Source organism: Aquila chrysaetos, chromosome 2 (assembly GCF_900496995.4).
Source record: "Aquila chrysaetos chrysaetos chromosome 2, bAquChr1.4, whole genome shotgun sequence".
NCBI classification, from domain to species: domain Eukaryota; kingdom Metazoa; phylum Chordata; class Aves; order Accipitriformes; family Accipitridae; genus Aquila; species Aquila chrysaetos.
Window position 1 is genome coordinate 42,021,372 of NC_044005.1, and position 25,156 is coordinate 42,046,527.

General features: G+C 38.5%; 1 protein-coding gene across 3 annotated transcripts; it reads right to left on the minus strand.

Annotated features, from left to right (window-relative positions):
- Positions 1-1,953: 1,953 nt before the first annotated feature.
- Positions 1,954-24,969, minus strand: SNAP23 (synaptosome associated protein 23). 3 transcript variants are annotated; one of them, XM_030038131.1, is made up of 8 exons: positions 24,827-24,969; positions 14,728-14,833; positions 14,116-14,157; positions 12,260-12,308; positions 11,649-11,766; positions 8,047-8,199; positions 7,327-7,471; positions 1,954-4,712 (listed from the first exon to the last, which is right to left on the minus strand). In XM_030038131.1, exons 2-8 carry the CDS (start codon positions 14,782-14,784, stop codon positions 4,647-4,649), a joined length of 630 nt encoding a protein of 209 aa, XP_029893991.1. In that variant the 5' UTR covers positions 14,785-14,833; positions 24,827-24,969; the 3' UTR covers positions 1,954-4,646. The 3 variants fall into 3 exon arrangements, with proteins under 3 accessions (XP_029893991.1, XP_029894001.1, XP_029894010.1); XM_030038141.2 differs by having other exon boundaries at positions 24,805-24,962; XM_030038150.2 differs by lacking the exon at positions 24,827-24,969 and adding an exon at positions 24,323-24,344.
- Between the last annotated feature and the right edge of the window lie 187 nt (positions 24,970-25,156).

Genomic DNA, 25,156 nt, shown 5'->3' on the forward strand with positions numbered 1-25,156 from the left:
CCAATACCTAAATCCCATTTGAAGTATTAGCTTTTTTTTTTTTCCTAGATTTGCCATGCATGAGACATCCACAGAACAAACCCCCCCAGTTAGCAGATTTCCCCTTTGAACTCACCAACTCTGACAACTAGAAAGGAGTGGTCTATCATCAATATGTACATACTTGGCAATATTGTGTTATGGTGGGGGTTTTGGGTTTTTTTTGTTTTGTTTTGGTTTTTTTTTTTTTTTTTTTTTAACTGGAAATACCAGTGCTCAGACATGCTGCTTCTCTCATTTAAACATTTGTTTGTCAGGATTCTTTTGTCTATTCAAAGATGTGTAAGAAGAAAGGGTAGATCAGAACATTTAAAAAATGATGCAGTTAGCATTGCTGTTAAAAAAAAAATTTTAACTTTCTCAAATACTTCCAAAAGTAGTAAGTCAACATTTCTCTTATGTGATCACTAGTACACTTAGAAATCTCTCAATTACTCATTGTTAGACTCCTTTGCTACCTTGGAGTTATGACAGCTATCAAAAATTTTTTTTAAAAGGGGGACAACACCATACAAAATACTGAATGGTGCTAAGTTAGTCCTGGATTAACCAAATTTGCTCCAGAAGACTATTCCTGTTTCAATTAAAAAAAAAAAAAAAAAAAAAAGAAACAAACAAACACACTGGCTGATGTCCTCACATGTTTTAGCTCACAGCAATAAATAACTGTGACTAAGTCACTTAGTAGAACACTGTTCTGTACATTTCAGCACTGTATGTAATCTGTTCAGAGTTTTACATTGGGAGTTTCAGTTTTCCCTTCTCACCACGCCCCCTCTACAAGTGACACTATAAAACAATTTTATTTCCATGCACAATTACACTTGCAACTTTTTAGTTTTGGAATTATTGAGGTAGAAAATGTTATCCTAGTTAACAATATAAACCATTCATGTATTTTTTTTTCATATCTGTATCACTTGCTCTCAATTTTCCATTGCAGTCAGATACACTTTTCATCCATCTATTCAATCAACATTTAGATAGTGCATTGCTGTTTCAAGTGCAGCAAAGATGAATTAGCAACTGGAAGTCACTACATTGTGTAAATGGCAAATTGTTTCACCATATAGCCTTCACAGAGGAAACTTCTGCAAGTTGCTGCACAAGCAGCATGTGCTGCAGTTCATACTATAGCTACCCCTGCGTTAAGAGGTTTAACTCATCTTTCATCAAGGAGTAGGCTAACTTGAATTTACCAATTACCATCATTTAAGTGTATCCATGGGACACATGCTGCATGGTCAGAATAGTTACATATGCAGGCTGTCCCTAATTTTTTTTTTTTTTTCCCTAGTTACTGGTAGAAATATACTATATGAGAAGTACTTCTTCCAAGCCACTCCCAGATACACTATTCTCTCTTACAGCTCAAAACCACTGCAAGTCAACAAAAGTCTGTCTTCCCCCCAAGCATTCCAGGAATCTCAGGCTGTACTATCAGAGAAAATACAATTTAAATTGCCTCACAAGTGAATTGCATTGGCAGTAGGGTGAATTACTAGATTTCCCCTACCGGACTAAGTATTTGCTAGGCATCTGTTACCAATACTTGACTGGAAAGGTTTTGGTTTTTTTTTCTTTTTTTTTTTTTCTTTTCACTTAGTTCCTTTGCCATCCTGAAGTGTAGTTCCCATGTCAAAATTGCAGTCTTTCAAAGAAGAGATGGACACATTTCATAGGTTGAAGTTAGGTGATGTTGATTATGCAGGGATGAAAACTGGAGTGTTAAAAAAGATCACAGTATTCCTGTCTTCCCAACCACACCCATTCCTTTGTTAGCATTAGGATTTCTGTGAGATAAAAATAGAAGGGAAACTTCCTAGTTGCATAGTAGCAGCTAGTTCTGCCAAGTTTTTCAAGGACAGGAAACTAAACAAAGACATTTCTAAGTGAAAATAGTTTTAAAACACATTCAGTTATAAAAGTATGTATTTTTTGTGCGCAATATATAATTTTAACAATCAAAAGCAGAAACTGTAAACCCTCATTCTTAATAGCATTCAGAAATACAAAGACATACAAGTGTTGATTCCATCCCATAGATATGGAAATTAAACATCTATTCTACAGACAACAGTAAGACAATCCAAGAAGCAGACTGTGTTTTTCACTAACATAACAGCACCAACTCCCTCATGGATTTGGCTCTTGCTGCATCAGAAAATAGTATTGATATTCCGCTAGTACTCAAGCTTAGAGTCTTAGAAATTAATTTTCTCATATGGTATTCATTGCAATATTACAATTCTGATACAGCAATCACAGCATTCTCTCAGCCAACATGCTAATTTGTTGTTAGAGCTCAGGGAAGTCAAGAACATGGACTTGTAACGGCAAGGGAGAAAAACATTCCAATGTTTGGAATGTCCAAATGCTACAGAGCAGGTTTGCACTGTTGTAAGCAAAATAAGGTAACCCCTTTAGTCTTCTGGTCCAGAAGACAATCATTATTAAATAATGTATACTTTGCTTTCACAACCAGCAGCAAATATTCCTTCAGTTAACCTGAAGTTTGTAAGAAGGAAAAAAAAAAAGTATACAACTCCCATATGCTTTCCCATTCAGATGCTTGTTAGAAATCTACTAGGCAATGTTCTTAAAATTACTCTTTGCTACTTGTGTTTTTAAGCACATAATCTTAATTTACTAATGCGGTAGATAATGAGCTTTTAAAATTAACTACCTTTCCAACAACTACAGCCAGACAGAAGCCAACACACACTACTGAAGTATCCAGTCCCCTACAAATGACATTACCTTATTCACATAAGGCAGTCTGCCACTGGCCTATTTACTACACACAGCAGCTCCATCCTTTGGTCAGTTTTTTGTTGTGTTGGGGGTTTTTTTGGAGTGGTTTTTTTTCTTCTTTAAATATCAAGTTGTCCTGGGAGTGAACTGAGAATACACCAGTAATACTGATTGTATTTCTACTAAAAAGAAAACAAAACACTTAACACTGTTTGTCTTGCATTTCAGCAAATTAGTGTCATCTCTCTAGCCCTGGGATTCATTATTAATAGCTACAGGATACTTGTGGACTGTCCTTCCAAAAAAAAAAAATCCACCCCATAATGCTATTAGCTCTAATTATTCCTCCAATCAATTTGGTTTGAGGATTTTTACCATCCAATCTTGAGTATCACAGGTTATTCCAAAGCACCATTTTCACCTTTAAAACAGGTATAATACATTGCTGTGTGGAGTTAAAATTATACAGGTCACTTGCAATTTACTTGCCAAAAAAAAAATTTCAAGAAAATCCTGGGATAAATCTGATTATATTACAGTAAAACCAAATTGGTTTTCTTCTTACCTCACCTGGTCAGAAACTCCTCTATTCTGCAACAGAACAGGAACATTTTAGTTGCAAGCAACGTGAACAGGTAGTATTTCCAATTGCCAGTCCCAAAGTCTGCAATAATAAACCAGTCAGGAATCTATTTAGAACTAGTTTATTTAGAACTAGCATACAGTTCTTGAATAGGTAGTACTTCCTCCAGACTGTGACAAAGAAGGTTCACAATAAGCTTCTCTGTTTTCAATAGGTTTAAGAAGCTCCCCCAAAGTCACTGCTGAGAGCAAACTCTGCACCAGATCTCAGTCATTATTTTGCACTGGAGAAAGGCATAAAATGAACTCCAGTGAAAACTGGCCAAAACAGAATCTGAATCTGGATGTGAAAAAGCTGCATGCTTTTTTCTTCCAGTTAAGATGCATCATTCAAACACTTAGAAGTTAACTTTTAGATGAGGGGCATAAAATTTTCCATCAAATAAATACTTTAGGGAGACAGTTTTATTTTCTTCTACTCACATGGGCATGGGGTTCAGATCAGGTATATATACACAAAACAAGTATTATCAGAACAATGCAGCATGATTTCCTAGTCATGGCCTCCAAACCGATGTCAATTTACAGTAAAGAAATGGAAACCTGTATATCCCTCTAGTTACCTTTACATTAAAGTTCATGTGGTTAGGAAGTGTTTTAAAGCCCTCAACCCACAAGTAGTAAGCAGTGGGCCTCTTCAATTCTGTAAACTACAAACTCAATCCCAAACAAATCATGTGGTTTGGATTGTAAAACTATGGTTAGCCTGCTAGAGATACAAGTCAGACAATATTCACCAAGTCCCTATTTTAGTGAACACACTCAATTTATGAGGTATTTCAAACAGTGCAAAGTGCCCTCTCCAACTTTCCACAACTATGAATTCAGGTTACCCTGCTTGTTCAACTTCAATAAAGGACTGTATTTTGGGGGGGTGTGTGTGGGGGGGGGAACAAAACAACCACAGAAAAATACTGGGATGGGGAATAAAACATGCAAGAATATTCTCAAAGCCATAACACTTTTAGCCCTGAGCAGTTTAAAGAAAGTGAAGGCAGATGAGCAGGAAGAAGTTATGTTGGCTGCTTTCTTGGAGTCAAGGCCATGTGTACATGAAACAATAAAAAAATTAAAAGAAAATTAATCCCTATAGAAAGGGTACTGCTTCATTTTTCCCAGACCCTCTTATTTCAGAATAGGAGAATTTTCACAGATTCATGAATATGGTGGCTTGCAGCTGGAGAGACAGTGTCATTGAACGACAGCAGGCTTTAATTGTCAATTAGTTTCTTGGCTCTGATGTTGGCTTGCTCAATGCGTTCCCTGTTTGTATCGGCCTGAAAGAGAGAAATTCATAGGTCATTTGCAGACTTCATGCAAAACAATTTAAAAATTCAAATGGACATGAACTTCTGAATTGCAGGATATTAGCATTACGGTAGACAGAAGAAAAGCAACTTGGAAGCTGGAAATATTTTTAGCCAGCATATGCTGTCAATTTTGGCAGAAACATAATCAGGAAAAATAGTTTTTAGTCTTTAGCTGACCCTCACAACATACAGCAGCTTGCCTCAGCAAGTCAGGAAGAGTATTAACAGAACAAGGGGATAAAAATTCCCTCTCTCCAAGTGTTTAGACATCTTAAGGACCTCTACAGGCAGCTCTGTGGCTATGGACTAGAAGTAATAGTCAAAACTGCAAGTGACTTATGGGCAAAAAGTCAGAATTATTTTGCTTAGTGCAAAGCCCTGGTTTTCATCCACACACCCTCCAGTGTCCTAGTGTCATAGTATGGTATCTGCAAGAAAACCACTTGATTTTATAATTGGTTTACTATTATAAAGCATCAAAAGTCAGCCACAGCATTTAGGCTGAACAAATGTCAAAAGACGGTTTTAGTGAAACATACGATAAGAAGCTTGGAAATAATTCTCCAATTATCCAGCCTGCAATGGGAATGAGCAGGAGGGGTAATAAGCACAAAACTAGCCTCTGCCCTCACCATGAGGAATGGAAGTCCCGAGAAGCTCTGCCTGTGCCAAGTACCTGCCATTTCACACCTTCATACTGCAATGGCCGAGGAAGAGGACATTGGCAGTTCAAGCCCTTCCCTCCCGTTCTTTCCTTGCTGCCCTTTGGGTCAAGGGTTGGGGAAGGGCAGGAATCTACTACAGAAAACAGAGAATCTAACCTGTTAACAACACTTTGTAAACACATTGGTCTAACTACTAGATCTTTTTAAGAAAAAGTCAGTAACGTAAGCTTTTATTAGGGGTTTATTCAGACTAGGAGTCCTGCATAACACTGCAGGCTACCAAAAGTCACCCAGTCAAGCCTCTGTGTTTCCCAGGTGAGTTGGAATCTTTATTTTTTTAAAAAATAAAAATAAAAGCATCAACTTTATTCTGAAGTTAAGCTTAATACTGCTCTTTGTTTCTTTATATGATACTGTCCTTTGGAGATTCACCCTCAATGTTTTGATTTGGTTTCCACACTGTTAACTAGATTTAAAAACAGTTATCAGCAGAAAAGGATTAATTTAAATATCCTGAGACAGGTTGCCAGTCTCAAAGCCAGGAATTGCACTTCCATTTTTATTGCTGTTTTGTAAAGCAATGCTAACTCATTTACATCATATTCTAATAGTAAGACTTGATCACCAAGATTTATTCAGACCACTAAAATGAAAGACCATCAGGCCAAAACAGGTGCTTGAAACTACCAGAAACACTACTGCTAAAACCAGTAATTCCCACTTGCAGTTAAATCGACCAGGCAGTCTTCCATCCACTTTATAAGCTGTAAGAACTTCACACCTAATTTTAAACTCCAATTAAATTTTCTAGTGTTCTTCAAAATGTTTGACTGCTTTTACTTGATAATCACCTCAGATCTGCAGTTTCAGGGAACAGTGAAGGACAATTAAGGCATCCTCTATAAGGTCACGTTGATTGGCCTTATTAATACCATAACCCCCAAAATTACTAGACAAAATTGAGATGCTGACATATGTACAACCAGCATTTAGGTCAGACTAGTTCTGTATGTTTGAGAACATTCCATTCCCCTTGCTTTCAACCCTACTGGTCATTTCATGAGATGTTCGATTTCCCATTTTGTCTTAATTCTGTAATTTTACAGCAATTGGTGTTCACTTCTGCTTTTTTATATCTTTAATATACACTATTCATTAAAGCTTTCATTTCCTTTCTTTAGCAGGATGCCTGTAAAAAGAACTTCTATTCGTTTCAGAATATGGGAATTACTAAAATAAAGCTAACTTCCTCGTAAGTTGCCCTCTGAAAGAAAAACCCCCAAAACATATTTATATATGTGATTCATCTGGTTTTAGAAGTTAATCTTTAAAGCAATAAAATAAAAAAATAAAAAAAAAAAAGATGTTACTGGCTGTGACTAGCTTCATGTGCACATGAAGGCAGACCATGTCCCTGTGCACTTGTAAAACCTAATATTCCAAAGTCTCCCCAGCCCCAATATTAACTGTCCATGAGAATGAGGGTAATAAGTTACCTGTGTTTTATTTTACACTCAATAATTATAGTGACTTTTTAGGAATTCCAGAAGAATCTTGCTATTGTTAAAAATACCTATTCCCTACCACATACAAGATTCCCTGCAAGCAACAATCCCCCAGTTATACCTCCAGTAAATGTTTGCCCTTTTGGTCCAATCAAGTTTAGTTGTTTTCAGAGTAAGCAGTGACATGTGCTGTATTTTTAGGTTTCCTGACACTCTGAAGCATTTGAATTTTCAGTTATGTACCCAGATACCAAAATATATCTCTTGTTCAAAACACTGCAACCCAGAGGATGGTATAATCTTAATACATATTTACTGCAAATACAGGCAGATAGGACAGTGAGCCCATTCCTTAGAATTTCTCAGTTAACAACCTCTAAGCTGAAGGCAGAGCACACCTTTGACACTTACCTTTACATTTATTCGGTCTATTTGTTTATTCTGGGCATCAATCTCATTGCCCATATCCAAAGCCATGTTTTTCAAATTCCCAAGAATGTTTCCCACTTGAGCAAGATTTTCATCCATTTCATCTTCTCTGGCATCATTTGTTATCCTGCTCAAATAATTAAGACAAGGTTTCCAAGAATCAAGAACTTGCTTTTCCCTACCCTAAATTTACTTTAATAGAAATTGTTTGTTGCACAGTTATCTGACAAGCAGTGTATTCAAGCCAAGGTATGTTTTTCCCCTTTTAAAACACCATGTATTCCAAACAAGCAGCCCACCAAAAAAGGTGCTAAGCTAACCACTATTACAAAAATAGCCTTAGAATTTAAAGTAACAGCTACCAGAGGAAGTTTAAGACATGAGTTTGTCTCAAATATACTTTATGAGAATAGAAGTCCTTGATATTTTTAAGTCCCCCCAATAACCGAGCACTAAACTCTATAATCCTCACATTCAGAAACAGACTGATAATACAACCACCATTAAAAAAAGTGTAAGATGAGCACTACAATACTGAAAGTGTAGGTGTCTGCCATCTCCTCTCCAAGCAGTAACAATTCCTCCAAGCAGTGGTAAAAAACGTACTGTTTAGCAACTTCACCTAAAATGCATCTGAAAGTAGCTGACAACCGGTAACTTAGGATTTCTGCTTTTGAGATTGAGAAATATGAAGAAGCACACCTTGTAATATATCCACCACTTGGTCCTCCAGAAGTCTGAGGCTGCTGCTGATTTATACTTCTTGGTTGCATGGATATTACATGATCTGCCGAGTTCTCCGTTCCATCTCCCCAGGTTGCTCTGTATGCCTTGCTAGCCTCAAAGTTCTTCGTCCTAATCCGTAAAAATAAGAAATCTGAACTGCTACGTCAGAAATATGGCTTCCTGACTGAAGTTCTGTATTAATCTAGGATTTTCAGAAACAATTGTCTTGTGCCTGAAAGAGATTACATCTTGTATAGACAAAGCCTTGTTCATACATTACAATTTCTTGTATCCGGATAGTACAAACATAACTGAGTTACTCTAGGGACAGTGATTAATTTGGTCTTAACCTTTAATACAAGCACAGTCATTTCCTTAAAGTAATATACCTTACCAGAAGAGGGGAATCTTATGACAGTGACAGGAAAGCTTACACTGTCATAAGATAAAGTTGCATTTACAACAGGACTTAGTCTAGAGTCAGGATTAGTTACTTTTCAGGGAAGAAATGGGGATGAAGGAAAAACTCCCTCAAATACAAATAGCTACACTATGCAAGAGAACCATTACTGGTTTTTGTCAAACATTTTCTGTTGCCAAGTCTTTCTCTTTAAAGTTAATGTTTCTCAGGTTAATTTTGATTATGAAATAACAGTGATCATGTTTAAATAGCTCCTTCATTCTGCAATTCCATTATACTAACTCCATTAAAGTGACAAACCAACTTACCATTACACTTTTACCACATCATTCAGAAGAGAAAAAAAAAATTAAAGAAAGCACACTGACATGAAGCAAGAATCCCAGACCCACAAAAGCAAGAGGGGAAGAAAACATAACAGGAAAAATAGCTGATCTAAATTGGGGTCAGTTCTCATGAACCCTAAAGAACATATTTTGAGAATAACATTCTCATGTTCACCTTGTTTGCTGGCATTTTCAGGTTTAAGCTAGATAATCCAGACTCCACTGCCACTTTTCTGCTTCTTTAAAAGCCTGTGAAGGGAAATCTGTAGTGTGTTTCAGTACATCTAACTTTACAGTTAGAGATAATCAATTTCTATATCTGTAGTGCCTTTTAGTAGCCCAGATGTTTCACATCTGAAGAGGTATGAAATTAGCTGTAATGAAGAAGTATTCCCCTCATTCTGGCATTTATGTAATCAAAAAGGGAAATTGTATTTCATAGGTCAGATCCTATGAAAAGTAATCTAGTATGAATACATCAAGGGGAAGAATTAGAATACTTTCTCAGTTCATAACGGAACTGTTGCACCCAGAAGAACCCTGAAGAAACCTAAACTAGTCAATTCTAGCTCCTTGTGCATACACAGGCTTAAAGATCTCCAAGTTTACTGCAACTAGATTGAGCATTATATCTTAATCTCATTCATACTAAAGCCACAACAGCAGGAGAGCTTTACACGCTTGGCTTTTGGATTAGCAAAGTCTTAGGTGCCAGAGGTAACTAAGGAATTTATTGAACAAAAACAAGTGGCCTGAAAACTACTTGCACATCTGAAGTAGACAACTAGAAACAGATTTGTTGCTCAAACTAAGCACAGTTAAGAACAAAGCATCTCACCACCTGATTTTTTTAAGAGCTGTTTTTCAAATTACTACACATTCACTTTTCTTATGTTTCGTTTATGTAAGAGTAAGGCAATTTATACAACCTGTCAAAACAGCAAGGGCTCAAGCAGTTCGACATTTCCACAGCTAATAGTAATTGACATTTTCTATTCACATCACTATTACAATACATCACAGTCACAAGCCGACCTGCATGCAGACATCATGCACGTGCAAGCACAAATCCAATAGAAGCATCACTTCAGACAGCTGGTTAAATGTACATCTGCACTAAGATGACTGACCTTGTCCTAAAATCCGCTTTCACCAGTTAAGTGAATACAGCTTCTTATCCTAGTCTTCATTTTTAGAAAGCAAGCATCAGTGTTAGGAGAGAATAGAGAAGAAAGAATAGTAAAGACCAGCAAATAGGTAAATTGTTATTAGTACATAGATTATATTAGTGTACTGTCAGTATTTTGTGTTTTCACAAAGCTTTTATAAACAATCTAAGCCTAGGAGAAATGAGAAAAGCAATATTTAATTCAGCAAGTGTTCTGATTTAGCTTTACGAAAAAAATGAAAAGCTTTGGAGGTAACTGGTTGACAAATAACTCTGACATTGACAGAAAAACTGATGTACCGGTAGATATATGAAAGGCAATCACAGTTCCTTCTTCATTGCCCTCTACTTAGCTAGTAGATTTTTCTGCACATTACTGCCCTTTTTGGTACACAACTCTATTTCTTTTATTGTTATCTGTATATTTGGAGTGCCACAAGAGTTCACAAATTCTAAGCTTACTTAGTGTCAATAAGCTGCTTAGCTTTGGTGAAATAACACCGTCAACTACAGAAAACAAAGACTGAGTGTGTCAAAATGCTCAAAGTCCATCAGCTTCGTAAAACTAATACAAAGCAGTAAGCACACCTATCCAGAGTTCAGGACAGAACTATCTGCCTTTTCAAGGTACTAAAGCTCCAAGACTTTCAGCCTTAGAAGCCACATTCATACCTATCCTAAATGATCCTCAAAGTATTATTCTGGTGGATAAGCAGACTCAGCTACTCCAAGGAGTTTTTACCTAAATTTCTGCTACCTCTCAGTTGAATAAGGTGGTTTTTGCTCACGTTAAAGAACTAAAAAAGAACAAACACACACACTATTCACTTCAGTGTTCACACTCTTAAAATAACTTATTTCTCCTTTACATGGAGGAACTATGATCACATCCAATTAACACAAATCAATTTGATACTTTGCTGCTTAAATATAAAGCTAGCACACCTCCAAAAAATAAGTATTGTTTTCCTTGTAATACTGATTCCTGATCATTGTTTAGGCTGTTTAGGTGTTTAGAAGTACAAATCAAGTGCCATACAAAAGACCAGATTACTCTTAACTGACTTGGTTATGGGAGCCATAACACTGATGTTATAAAGATACTGTGAAGCAGGTCTGCAAGCATTTATGTAGTCACTAGCAAAAGATTAAAGCTTTAACACTAATGTCTGTTCTCCCCACTATCTTCCTCCCAAAAGCATGAATATTTTTTAATTGCCTAGAGAACCAATATTACTTTCCTTCTCTGAAACAGAAGTTTTCTTGCTTTTAAGTTATTACAAAGCTGCAAAAAAATTATTTTTGGAGTTAAATTTCTAACAGACAGGCACTTACATATAGCTGTTTGCAGTCCAGTTTGTTCTTATCTGTATGGACATTGATAGTATTCTACTAAATATAAACTTTAAGGAGATTAGGGCACAATTGTGCATTATACAGCAGCTATATTTACAGTGAAAGGGGTACAATATATGGTTAGATGCAAGTAAGCTTTAGCTACTCTCACGCAATATTAAAAGGGTGCACCTCTACAAACCGAAACAGTCAACTTCCCTAGAGATTCAGCATTTTTTATTTAGCTCTTTTATTAGATACCATCTTCCAGTACAGTAGCTATTGGGAATATTCTAGAACTTCACACCCAAGTAACAATTTAACTGACCTGTTACAAGGACAGACACAGAGCCCACAACATTTGTTGAGCTCTGTCAGTGTCTTCTCAGCTTCTCTCATATCCTTATTTATCTGGTCCATGCCTTCTTCTATGCGATTTAGTTGTTCTGGAAGAGAAACAAGTAACCTGAATAAACAGATTTGGGGAAGGTGGGGGTGGCATATTAACATTTCTTTCAAGCAGGAACTTACAAGTTTCAGTTCTATGTTTATACCAAGACTAATGCCTTTTTTCTTTCCTGCTTTCTGGGATTTTTTTTTTTTTTTAATTTTTAACAAAGATATTAAGTGATTTTTTTTTACTACATTAAGAATATTTTCCCCTATCTTTAGAGCATCAGTTACATTCATACTATTGTGGAAAGGAAAGGCTTCTGTAGTAGAGTTGTATTACATTGTAACTAACATAGTCTCTCAACTACTATAAAACCTCTTTTAAATACTACAAACACATGGGAATAACCAATTAGCAAATCTCATTTTCACATAAGTAGTATTTAATAAGCCTTTAGTTTCAGCAACAACTCTTGAATGATAATCCTTTTTCTTACAGTCATAAAATTGATTTTTAGTGTTAGAGAGGAAGAATGAAGAACTCACCTCCCTGTTCATCCAGCATGGTGATAGTTTTGATACCAACATCCTGGGACTGCAGAAAGAAATGTATTTGCAGATATAAAACCAGATTTCAATACAGCAGTGCAAAACCAGGCCATCTCTATAGTAAATTTGATAAGCCAACCAAGTTCATAATAAAACTCTGTGCTAGGAATAATTTCTGTAGCAAAGCTACGCTAAGTTTCAAATTAGATCCTATGTTAGGCTGATAATAATCTCACCTGTTACACTATCACAATTGGTAGGAGGTTTTCTGAGTTTGTTTGTTTGTTTTTATACATTACAACAAGATGATAAAATTTATTGTAATACTCAGATTGAACTATGACAATGTCAAGCTAAAAAAGTAAACCTAGCTGTGTTTTGTTTTGAAGAGTGGCATTTAGTTCATTCTTTATCCCTACACCCTTCAACAGGGCTGACAAGGCCTCTAGTCCTGGAAGCCAGAATAAAAGAAAACAAAACAAAGCCTGCAAAATCATTTTTGCAAATTCAGCAGAAGAGATCAGGAAGAAAATAGCCCATCTCTAGTTTTAGAACTAAGCAAAAGAAATCAGCAGCGAGGAATATACCACAGTACAAGTCTTTGCTGCCTCAAAGTCTTGAATCTAGCCATGGAAGTTCCACCCGTGCTTTACTGTAAACTGGCAGCACAGAACTGTCTATGGTAGGAGTCATTTTAGGTTCTATGAATCACCAAACTATGATACCAAGAGAAATTATGTCAGCTTATTAGATGTTCTTAACGTTTTTTGTTTGAGAGATGCTCATTAGGCTATGCTGATTCAAATGCCTCACTGGTTACAGTAGTATCTTCAGTTCCACAGCAGCCTGCTACTGTCTGGACAGTGAGTACAGGCTCTAAAGCAGTAATGATCAAACACTTTAGGGTCTGTATTAATTGGATTATTTTTTAGTGTTCGCACACTGACAATAAATTGTCTCAAGTCTTCAGCACTAAAAGTCTGGGCAATAACTTTGAAAGGCATTACTGCTTAGTCTCTGGATTCCCATTTGTCTGTGGCATACCCAAGTACTAGCAGAATTGTCTTGCTGAACCAGTTAAGCTTTAAGTCTACCAGAGCTGACTATCAGCCATGTTATCTTACTCCCTACCAACAGGACGATCTATATTTTTTGAAATTACAGTATCAAAAGTAAACTTTCAGTCATTTTTACACTGGGGCATACAAGCCATAACAGTGTAGAGGAACAGATTCCTCACACAATGTCACCTAGATAAACCCGAAATACAGATTTATTTGTTTCAAGTCACACACAAGGGTGTTAAAGAGTTTCATCATCATATTTAACTAACTTTAAAGTTAAAACTGATGAACAGATTGTAAGAAAGTATATGCAGAGCTACTTTTGTTTAGAACCAAAAGCAGCCCTACCCTCTACTACCCCACCCAACTGAGCCCTACCCTCCTCCTCAAAGCAAGACATTTTCACACTGTTCGCAGGTCAAGCGAGCTAAAAGACAAATGAATGATATGAGAAGCAAGTGATACAGCAGCCAAAGTCATAACTGACCATCATAGAAGACTTCTTATAACTCATCTGAAACTTCTGGAGATCAGGCCATTTTGTTTAAGAGGAAAACAGGTAAAAAGGATATTGATCCTTCTGTGATCTGACTTCACATAATGTTTTTCACATTATGTTTAAGACATTCCAACTCTACTACTGAATTAAAACAGCAACTTCTAACAATGAATTATGTGTCTCAAAAGTTTGAGAAAGACAAAAAAGTGAGTAAGATCACTTTGTGATAGTTAACATGCTGTTTCTTATACTTTAATAAATCCCCAGGGAATTCAAAAGCTTTTCCTTACCTCAATGGCCAAGCCAAGAATCCTCCTTGTGCTTTCCAAAGACTAGAAAGAGAATTTTAAAGTGAGTGTGTTAACAGTATATATCAGTGTCTGAAAGTAATATTTACCAGTTCATTGCAGTAAAGCAACTAACATACAAAGGTTCATCAGCCTGTCTAAGTTATACACGCTACAACACAGTCATAGTGGCAGCATACTAGAGTTTTTTCAGTAGCTAGTAAACCCTTTGTTTTTAGTACTTGCTAGTACTTTGCTTATCCCATTGGAAGGTCATTATAAAAGAAAATATATTCAAATGAATTTTAGTTAAAAAAAGTCATGAAGTATCAACATGATTAAGAATAGCGTAGGTACCCAGCCTGCACTGTCTCAGTAATCGGGACTGGGTGATCACTACTCAGTCAAGTAGGTGGCTTTACAATTCAGAAGTTTAAATTCATTCTTACTTTTAGGAGTAGTCTTCACTCCAGTATTTACCAAGTAAAGGGAGAGTTTGAAACATTCAGCTATACCCTTGCAGAATCACTACCCTAGACTGTCTTTATTTTTAAAAGACATTGTAATCTTTGCAGATAAGTACTGTAATCCCAGATGGCTTCCTACAACATTTACCTCATCCGTGACCTGGTTGGCCCTCAGCTGAATTTCTTCAGGTGATAGTTCAGCCATGATGATAAACTATTACTTGTAAGTAATCACACTAAAGAGAATCTTCCCCCTGTAATAAGAGATAGCAGTTAAGCATCAGAATTATCCTTTTATCAGTGTTTCTAGTTGAAACTAGAAAACAGGTCAAAGAATGAAAGCCTATACATTTCATTCTGCTTAGTATAGCACCTGGTTAGGACTAGAAAGCACTAAAAGTATTATTCAGCTGATATGACATAATGAGGAGCTAAAAGAAATCCAGGAACAATCAGTATGTGAAATAGTTTCCTTTCCAAGACTTGGCTTCCTAAACATTTTTGGAAAATTCTATCTACTGTTAGTTTAACGTAAAAAATCAGGAAATGAAGTCTTAAAATAAAAAGCTTCTCCATGTTGGAAAAGCACATTGGTTTACCCAGTAATCCAGAAAAGAAATTCATTAAGGCGTTTAAGTTACTAGCATAAGCTTGAAATCCCTCAAATGGAAGGGGAAGAACACTTCAACAGATAGTCAGAAGGGGAAACACTTTCACAGACCAAGCACCATAGAAGGATTCCAGTAACACTCTAGAAATAGTTGTTCTTACGATATGGTGAATCTCTCAAATGCAAAACGATGTGCAAAAGTTTTAAATGGTATGTCTGCAACTCCAGCAAAGGTTTTCAAAACTACCTTTCTCATAATAAAGTTAGGATCAAGATTTTCATAACTGAAGTCCCAACACATCATGACTTAACTTTTGCTATGAACAGGAGATATATTTTTGCCTGAAGAGACAAGAGGAAAAAGCAAGCCCATCAATAAGTGTATTCTTATCAGAGCCAGGTTTTCAGAGCTAAGAATCTGCATTTTTATTGGAGGAATGGTAATAAAGCCAGCACCCCTAGCAATGGGAAAACAGAGCTCCCAGGCTATACAAGAATTTAATGAGATAGCAGATGAACTGAGTAATAAGAGGATTTTTTTTTTTTTAAGAATTTTCCCCTTAACTTTAGATTAATCTTTGCTCTTTCACATGAGTAGCTTCCAATTAAATTTACATTATCCATTGAGACCACACCAAATATCCTGCTTGACCAACAGAACTACGTTCCATTTTTCCAAGATCAATATTTTAGAAGGCATAACATTAGTAACTGCTCCTAGAAGGGCAAATTCATGCAGATTCACCCAGCTGTTAGCTGAAGAATGGATGTTGTTCACCGCTCTTTGCGGGAAGTGTGCATACCTCTGAGGGTGAATTGAAATCAAGACACCTAATGCTTTATACCTAATCCCTTACAGCTGAAGTACTTCAGGATTTAGAGAATATTTCAGCAGGTCTGGTCTTTAGCACCTAACATACCTCCTCAGCCTAAGAGTATGGCTCTAAGAGGTTTATCCAAGTAGGTGTCAACACAAGTTAGTTTTTGCCATTGCTAAAAAACCCCACACCAAAAACTCAGACATTCTCACACAAGGCCTCTAATACCTCAGTTTGAAGTACTCTAATCTCACTATATAATCACAGAGTTATCTTTTCATTCACAGGCTTAAGCTCCTTTCATGAGGTTTATTTAGGGCAGCTCAGTCCCAACTTTGAATTTGGGAATGCCCTTCAAGCTGGTTTGCACAGCTAAGGACCAGTAAAGCAGGGACAGGGAGTAAAGGACCTATTTTCACTGAATTAGATTAAGCATAGGAAAATGACATCAAGCTGGTTCTTTGGGTTAAGATCTCACATTTACTTAATATTCAGAAACAGGATAAAATTTCAATTATCTAGCTGTACTGAACAAGCAATGTCTGGATTACTGTAATTGTTGCAGGCTTGGCCAGCCTTTCCCTACTTTGGGTGCCATACAGTCAGGCACTTCTGCAGCTTGGAGCCATAAAACACATGTCTCATCTTGGACAGCAAAAGAGATATCATGTCCCCACCCTACGAATACAACAGCTTGCCAAGAATCCCATTGTAACTGCAGAACAGGGCCGGAAAAGCAGCTGTACTCCCAGAGCGACCTGGAGATTTCTTCTGCAGCAGCCCTGGTGTCCTGCTTCCCTTTAGCAGCTGTGGTTTCAGGCTACCCAGGAGTTCACATACCAGCATAAGCACAACTGCTGGCCTTGTGTAACCCTAGCTCAGAAGCTGTATTTGAGTTACCCAAGAGCCATACCGCAGCCAACACTACACAACACAATAACAGTTTCTTTGCTTTTGAGACAAGGGCATGAAAATAATATTCTCGAACATGCATAAGAAGGATTTGTTTATAAAAGAAGTCTTTAATGGGTAATAAGACTCCTACCTTTGAACAGATACTTGCAAATACATTATACTACTACCTTCATGTTGAGAAAGCACTCAAAATCTGAAGAAGAACACATACTTTATTAGGCCAGATACTGAGTTTTGTGTTTTATTCAATAATGCCAGAATGTTGTCCTGTGCCACTAAAACCACAAGTTCATGGAGAAGCCCTTGAAAAACAAGCCAGCAGTGAGACTGAAAAAAAGAGAAGAAAGGAGACAGTCAGCACTTCCAACTCCCAAGCTAGTAATTCTTGGTGGTACATTTTGGAAGGTAACATACTACTAGAAGCTGACAGTCATGAATTAATTTCAGGACTGAAGCTCACATACACTATACTAAATTCACCCTGGGCTTGACAACCACAATTATTAATAAAATCCTATGAAAGAGAATGCCATGTTGAAATCTGATAGTAATTACATGAAGAGACATAGCAATTACATGAAAAACTACTTCATGTACTATTAGCTATCAAACTATTCCCACCAACTTTGTCCTATTTATGTTAGCTCACCAAGGAACTAGCAATCCATTGACACAAATAAATCACTACTAACACACTAAAGCAGAAAGTGTCTGAAGTTGTATCTGACACCAGACAAGGGCTTGAAAACACAAGCACTTGCCACTGAATCTACCAGTTCTAACAGATGACAGACAAGCTTTGCTTTCCCCTAGCTTGCTCGCAGCTTCCTGAACAACTCAGCTGCCAGACAGCAAGAAGTTCTATGGAAACCCACAGCATTACTCCCACTTTCCCCCTAAATCAATGGTATTTGGTCTTGAAACTGTTAATGAATTGACCTAACACTGAAGAAATCCAGCTGCAAAATAGGAAGGAGAAAAACCTTTCTGCACAGCAGACACCCATAATACAGAGCAAAAAAGTTACTTGCAGGATTCCTCAAAGCTGAGGTATGCATGTGCTTACCTTCTGAGGCTCATATTTGGACACCTGTTGTGTTTTGCCTCTTGTGGGATGAAAACATGATCTATAGTGTAGTTCATATGCTCAATTTACAATTACTAGGATAACTGACCTATGTGGGAGGAAGCTAAATAAAACCACTCAAAACACTTGGTTAAAAGACAATGTTCTGACAATCTTATCAAGGATAATAGGGTACAGCTACTTGCTGGTCTTTTCTGATGATTTCTTGAGGTCTTACGTCACTGAAAACAGTAACAGAACCTTTCTTTCTCTAGACTTCCCAGCAAGCTTACCCACCTTCACTTTTCAGCCATTGCCATTAGAGCTATGTAAAACAAGATTGCATTTCCCTCTTAACAGGTTTAAGAAAGCATGCTTTTTGAATTGGTTTGACTATAATGTCTGTTTAAAGCTGAATATCCCAAACTGATGCATTAGACTCCAAAAAGCCATAGTTTTATTCCCATTAGTTTATACAACTGAGTTGGCCAGCATTGCTTTTGTAAACACACACGCAACCTGCACAATAGCTCTGCAGAAGAAGTTAGTGCCATGAGGCAGAATAGGAAGAGACATTCCCTAGGCAGTAACAAAAAGACTTCTCACTACACAGCAGTTTAACATCCAAAAAAGCACACAGGAGTAATTGAGAAGAAACCAAATATTTCCAAAAAAGCCTGTTGCCAAAGATGGAGATATACGCTTGATAGCTGCCTGTCTAATTGGAATAGCTGGAACATAATAGGTGACTTTATTGCAATGTATATCTAAAGAAGTTAGAACACCCAAGATGAGGCCATTTGTATTGAAATAATAGCTTGGCTATTCCAACAGAACACAGTATACATACATAAACAAAGGATATTCATTCCCCCATCTTTCTGCCTAGGAATCATAAAGCACTCATTGAGGCATCCAGCTCTTAAGTTAATGGTATATGACAAAATGATTTTATATCCAAGACATTAAGATTCCTTAATAAAGACAAAATATTCAGGGAGAAAATACCTGACATGGCTAAGGTGTTCCTGGCATGTATTTTTATTATAATGTAAGACTTGCTAAGGTAAGCATTTATTTTAATATCAATGCTCAGTGCCTTTTTTCTTTGCTTTCCCTCTCCTACCATTTTTAAAATCCTAGCCACAAAGTAACCAAAGAAAAAAAGAAGACAGCCTACAGAGAGACTTCGTAATTATATTACAACATTCTGCTATTTTAGTTTATTTTCCCTCTAGAGCAGTAAGTTTTAAACAAGAAACTTATGTGCCTAAATACAAAGTAGAACTCCTCTAAAGAAGGACCTAATGTCGGCTGTATTTACTTTTTTTAAAGCAGAGTACTCTGCAGTACTTACTCCATTACCAAACTGCAAGTATTAAACACATTTCAGTGCAATTCCGCCTCTACCCCTTGCATAGGAAAATCTGACAGCTACAGAGTATGCAGAACTAAGCTTGCTACAAAAACACATTTTCTTGAAGCAATGGGCCTCATGAAACTTTCCTACCAGGAAACTTAGAAGACTACAACACATTCATCATATTAACTATCACAGTCTTATAAAAAGGAAGATTCATCAAAAAACAAGAGCAGCAAGGAAATAAATGCAGGGCCTGCAAATCATAAGAATCTGTCTTTTCTGCCATGTTTTGTTTTGGAAATGGTGGGGCCAGAAAAAGTTCTTAGAAATTCCAATTCCAAACACAAGCTTTAGATAAGATGTTATCTCTTCACAAGACTACTCATATTGTGCTAAGCCATCCTATAAGCTCACTATTATAATGCATATTAAAATTAGGATATTACAGTCCAAGCCAGTTGAGGATGGATTAGGCTTAAGTTACTTCTATCCCTTGGAAAAAGGGAACAATAAAGTAAGGGAAATAAATTTATGTCTGTACAGACATTTTTTCCATTTACTACGCATTTACTCATGGCTCCAAAAACCCTGAAAAATCTTCAATTCACTCTCCTATGTGAAGTTGTTAGGCTGGAGAAGACTGAGGAAAAGACGCAGCAAAGGTGATTTTACAGAACTGTTTAAAACCTCAGGGTATTTCCTGCAAAAGAATGAGGGATATGACACACACTTTTGGGCTGACTTTAGCATGGTGCCAGACCCATTGAAAGCATCATTGGCTTAGAGATCTTAGTTTGGTTAATCAACACACCCATACAGCAGCTGGAGCATTTTAGTAGGTTGTCTAACCTGAAAAAACCGGAAGGTGATACAGATTGATGCGAGCTATGGCTATGTCTATGTTAGCAGTAGGGTGATCCCATGAGAGTACAGAGCAAACTTTCATTTGGGGAAAGCACTGCTCACATTACCACATTTCAGATGGATCAGTCACAAGTATTTAAGCAGAGTTCTGCCCCAACCCCAGCTACTGAATTGGGAGCTAACACCTGCCAAGTCATAACTTTCATAGGACTGAGAGCAATAGAAGCAAATTTAGTGTTAGTAATACCCACAGTGACTTGATGTCTGCATGTGTAAGTCTCCAGTTTAAAATATCTGCTTGTGATCAGAAAGCTAAGACAATATAATTTTATCCAAAAGCAGCTCTCCGGCTGGGATTCCCTGAGAATAGGCACATTAGAAAATTTGGGGAAAAAAAACCCCACAAACCCAATATTTGAATTGACAGAGCCCCAAGGTCAAAGTACTGCTTTATGCAGCCAGCAAAAACTTACGTCATCTTTGCCACCCATCTTCCCAGAGCACACAGTAAGAAATTAACATGAAATCTTTCTTTCTTGTCTCTGTCATTGGTCTAAGATACTCCTCTGCACCACTAAGGGTTTTTCTTACAAGTGTTTTCTTTTTCATTCAGAATTACTTGTAAACTGGATGCCAGCTATTTATGCCAACATTCAGTTTCCAATGTAAGCAAGTTTCAAAAGCCATTACAACAGTGAGTGTAATGCATAGTCTTTTCAAGGGGTTTCCAATCCCAATAATCTTCTGAGGCTTATAAGACACTTCCAAGGTAATGAAAGCTCTAGTAGGCAATTTACATGCTGTTTGAATATGCTTTTCTTCAGCACTAGCTGAGAAGCAATTCTAAGGCTTATTAGCTCTAGAAAAGAAGAAAACTTACTTCCTTGTTTTACAACAGTCTTGGCATATTGAGGCTGTGCTACCCAAAGCACTCAAAATCCATAAGAATTTTTTGTCTTACTGATCTTTGTGATTTAAACCAACTACAGGGTACCACAAGACCTAAGCTTGCTCAGCTGCAATTACACAGCTGACATCTGGAAAGGACTGTAGGCAGGGAGAGGCTGTCAAAAGTGACAAGTTTCCTTAAGCCAGACAAGTCTACTTGCACCAGACCAATAAATTGTTCTGATTGCTTGCACTTTCACAAACCCACCTTGAATGATCATAAGATTTTTGTCCAGCATCTCTGGCTGACATGCAGCACTTTTGTGCCTCTGACAGACTGAATGCCTTCCAGAAATTTGTCATACATCGATCACATTTGCTAAATATCATAAATTAATTCCTTACCATCTGGGGGTCCTCTATTTGAACCTAGCCCCTTCTCTATCAAGTTATGCTTCTAATCAATATCACAAACTTTTCTTCCTCCTTCACCGATAACTCCAAACTAGAAGTTAAGCACAAACATTTCCTTTTTTTCCTGTTAAGGATATTTTGATAACATCAATAACAGACACCAGGCTGTGCCTTGGTGTCTGGTTCCCTAACTGGAGAATAAGTTAGGGGTCCACAATTTTGAGTAGGTGTTGTGGTTTAACCCCAATCAGCAACTAAGCACCACGCAGCCACTCACTCACTTCCCCTCCCCGCCCCCAGTGGGATGGGTGAGAGAATCAGGAAAAAAAGTAGAACTCGTGGGCTGAGATAAGAACGGTTTAATAGAACAGAAAAGAAGAAACTAATAATGATAACACTAATAAAATGACAACAGTAATAGTAAAAGGATTGGAATAAACAAGTGATGCACAGTGCAATTGCTCACCACCCACCAACTGACACCCAGTTAGTTCCCGAGCAGTGATCCCCCCAGCCCCACTCCCTGGAGTTTATATGCTGGGCATGATGTCACATGGTATGGAATACCCCTTTGGCCAGTTTGGGTCAGCTGCCGTGGCTGTGTCCCCTCCTAAATTCTTGTGCCCCTCCAGCCTTCTTGCTGGCTGGGCATGAGAAGCTGAAAAATCCTTGACTTTAGACTAAACATTACTTAGTAACAACCAAAAACATCAGTGTATTATCAACATTCTTCTCATACCTAACTCAAAAACATAGCACTATACCAGCTACTAGGAAGACAATTAACTCTAACCCAGCTGAAACCAGGACAGTAGGAAGTAAAGTGAGAGAAGAAGAAACAAGCATAATACTTTTGGCCATGGAAGACAATAGCTGTGAGAGCTGACAGTTGGTGTAAGATTCTCTCTTTAATGCCAAAACCATAAAGTTTATTAAGTTTGCCTTCTAGAATAATTATTTTTTTCTCTCTCTCAAAAGAGCTATTTCCAAGCTGTGAATGAAAACCACATAACTCCTACAAAGTGTTCCAGCAAGACTCCATGCTTACCTCTTCATGTTGTTTTCCTCTTCAAAATCTAGTGAAAGGTTCTGGCAGTCAGGAGTTAAATGTTGCCGAGTTGAGTGGAAAACTTTCATACATATACATCCAAGTTACTCATTTTTATAAAGTAATGATAAGAAAGAATCCCACCCTTTCTATTTCCAAATATCTACATTTGACTACCTCTTCATATCAGATAAAATCAGAAAGTAATACTTCTACTTTATCCTTTTAACATAATCCACTAGTAAGAATACCAAAGTATTAAACCTTAAAATTCTACAATTCCCAGTTCACTAGTTCTTTCCTTGGACATTTCACATACATACCAGGGAAGAAATTTTAAATAATAGCTACTAACCAATACATCCAAATGTATGGTTGAGAAATGCAGCCTATGCCCCCTTTTGGGTAATTTTACCACAAAGATAGGAACCAGGAGATGACACAACCCTGCTGTTGCAGCAACTGACTGAAAGCCAGTATCTCATGAGCTATACTTTTAGCCATCAGCAAATTGGTACAGCCTCAGGTGATCACAGATGCTCCCTCAGTTTCTTATCTTGTAAAGCAAAACAACTTGCCTTACCCAAAAGACAAAAAAATTCATGAAACAATATTCTTAAAAAAATGTGAACATTAGTTACGAAATTTCTGTGCATTCTTGCAAAGATTAAAAGTTAGAGAGTTTATAAATTAGATGGCTTTGTACTGAGGGTTTCTTTTTTTGTTGTTCTTTCAAATTCTTCATATCACTAATGTAGAAAGAGTTGTTTTGTTAAAACCCCTCCTTAACACAAACAGCTACCCTACTTGTTAGTCAGCTGAAATTCAGCGCAGCTAATGCAGGGTGGTACAAGGTATCAGCAGCAGAATGTACTCCTCCATATGATATGCCTACAAGATAAATGAATAAAGCATCTGTGACCCTGGAGAAAGAGGCCAGGGCCCAAGAACAAGACACTAGTCTGCATGCTTCCTGCTTTCTCTTATCAGCTTCCTGAACACACTGCACAGAGGCGATAGTGCAGAGAATAGGCGCTAGTAATGCCACCTCCTCTGTGCAGTGTGTTGTGCAGTTCTATATTCATCTCAACAATTCATTTTTGTCCCTGGAAAAGCCTCGTGATGCCTCCTCCAAATTAGTTACTGGCCAACACAAATTAACAATCAACCCTAGATCCACATACAGACAGCAACAGATTCCATTTCTTCTAATGACATGAACCATGCTACATAATAAGCTACTTCAAAAACTGCAGAGCAGGGGAGGTCAGGCATATAGCTTGGTTACTAGACCGACAGTAAGCAATTAATTGCTCAAGTCAATGAATCAAGCAATTGACATCATAGGAGGCGTTTGCTTTGTCCCTAAACACCTTCCTACATAGCTGTTCTCTCTGCAGCACAGAAACAGGTTTGTTTACGAAGAATTAAAGTAACACCCAGCTGCTTAGTTCTGAACACTGATCATCTACTGCCCTTTTTAAGAGAGTGAAAAAGAGGAAGGTAGCTAGAGAAGTTGCATAAAGAAGTTTCCCAAGTTTCTTAAGCTCATTTGTTTAGGCTGACAAATCATGCGTGTTGTTTTGATAACCTTCATTGTATGAAGCAAAAGTAAAAGTGAAAAAAGGTGAAAGAAAAAGTGAAAAACAAAGCTGACTCTTCATTAGCTTCACAGAAGGGCCAAGGGCATCAAGGTTTACAGTTAAGAGAAGCACAAAAGCACAGGTTACTTCTGACGCTTATTGTTTACCACGTACCACAACAGCATCTCACCGACTAGCCTAAAGGCGGCTGGGCATAACGCAAGCTGACGAAGGCGCAGCAAGAGGCGGGTTTCCTCCCGTACCCCGCTAACAGCTCAACTCGAGGGCTCTCACCGAGCCAGTAAAAAAACACCGGGAAACAGCGCTGACGCCCCTCGCAGGGGAGGGCCGGGCGAGGCCTCCCAGCACCGAGGGGCCGCCGAGGCGGGGGCTTGCAGGGCCCTCCCGGGCCGCCCGGACCCCCACCAGGCCGCGTCCCAGCCGCCCCGCTACCCCGCGCTGACTCGCGGGCCCGGCAGCCGACGCAGGGCGGCACCCGCTGGGCCAGCGCGGCCGGGACCGTCCCGTCCCGCGGAGGCCCCCACCGGCCCCCGAGCCCGCCCCGCACGGGGCGCTACGCGGCAGGGAGGCGGCCACAGACCGGATCCGCCAGCCGGCTGCCCCGCCCGGGCAAGCCCAAACCGCCGTACACTTACCGGCGCCGCCACCGCCACTCACCTCACGGCCCACAGCCGCCGCCCTCGAACCGAGCCGAGCCGAGCCGTGCTGAGCCGCCCCTTTAAGAGCCCATGTCCCGCCCGTACCCGGTGCCGACCGCCGACCTGCGAGCCCGCCACTGCCCGTCCCCCGGAAGCGGGAACCGGCACCACCCATGGGAGGCGGGGGCCGCGCGCCACTCCCAACATGGCGGCAAAAAGCGGACCCGCCCTCGCCACGCCCCCCCCCCCCCCGCCACAGGCAGGGTGGCGGGAAAGCCGGGCTTGACGTCGGCCGCCGCGTGCGGCCCGTGTGCACCCAACATGGCGCGACGCGGGGGCTTGTGCGCAT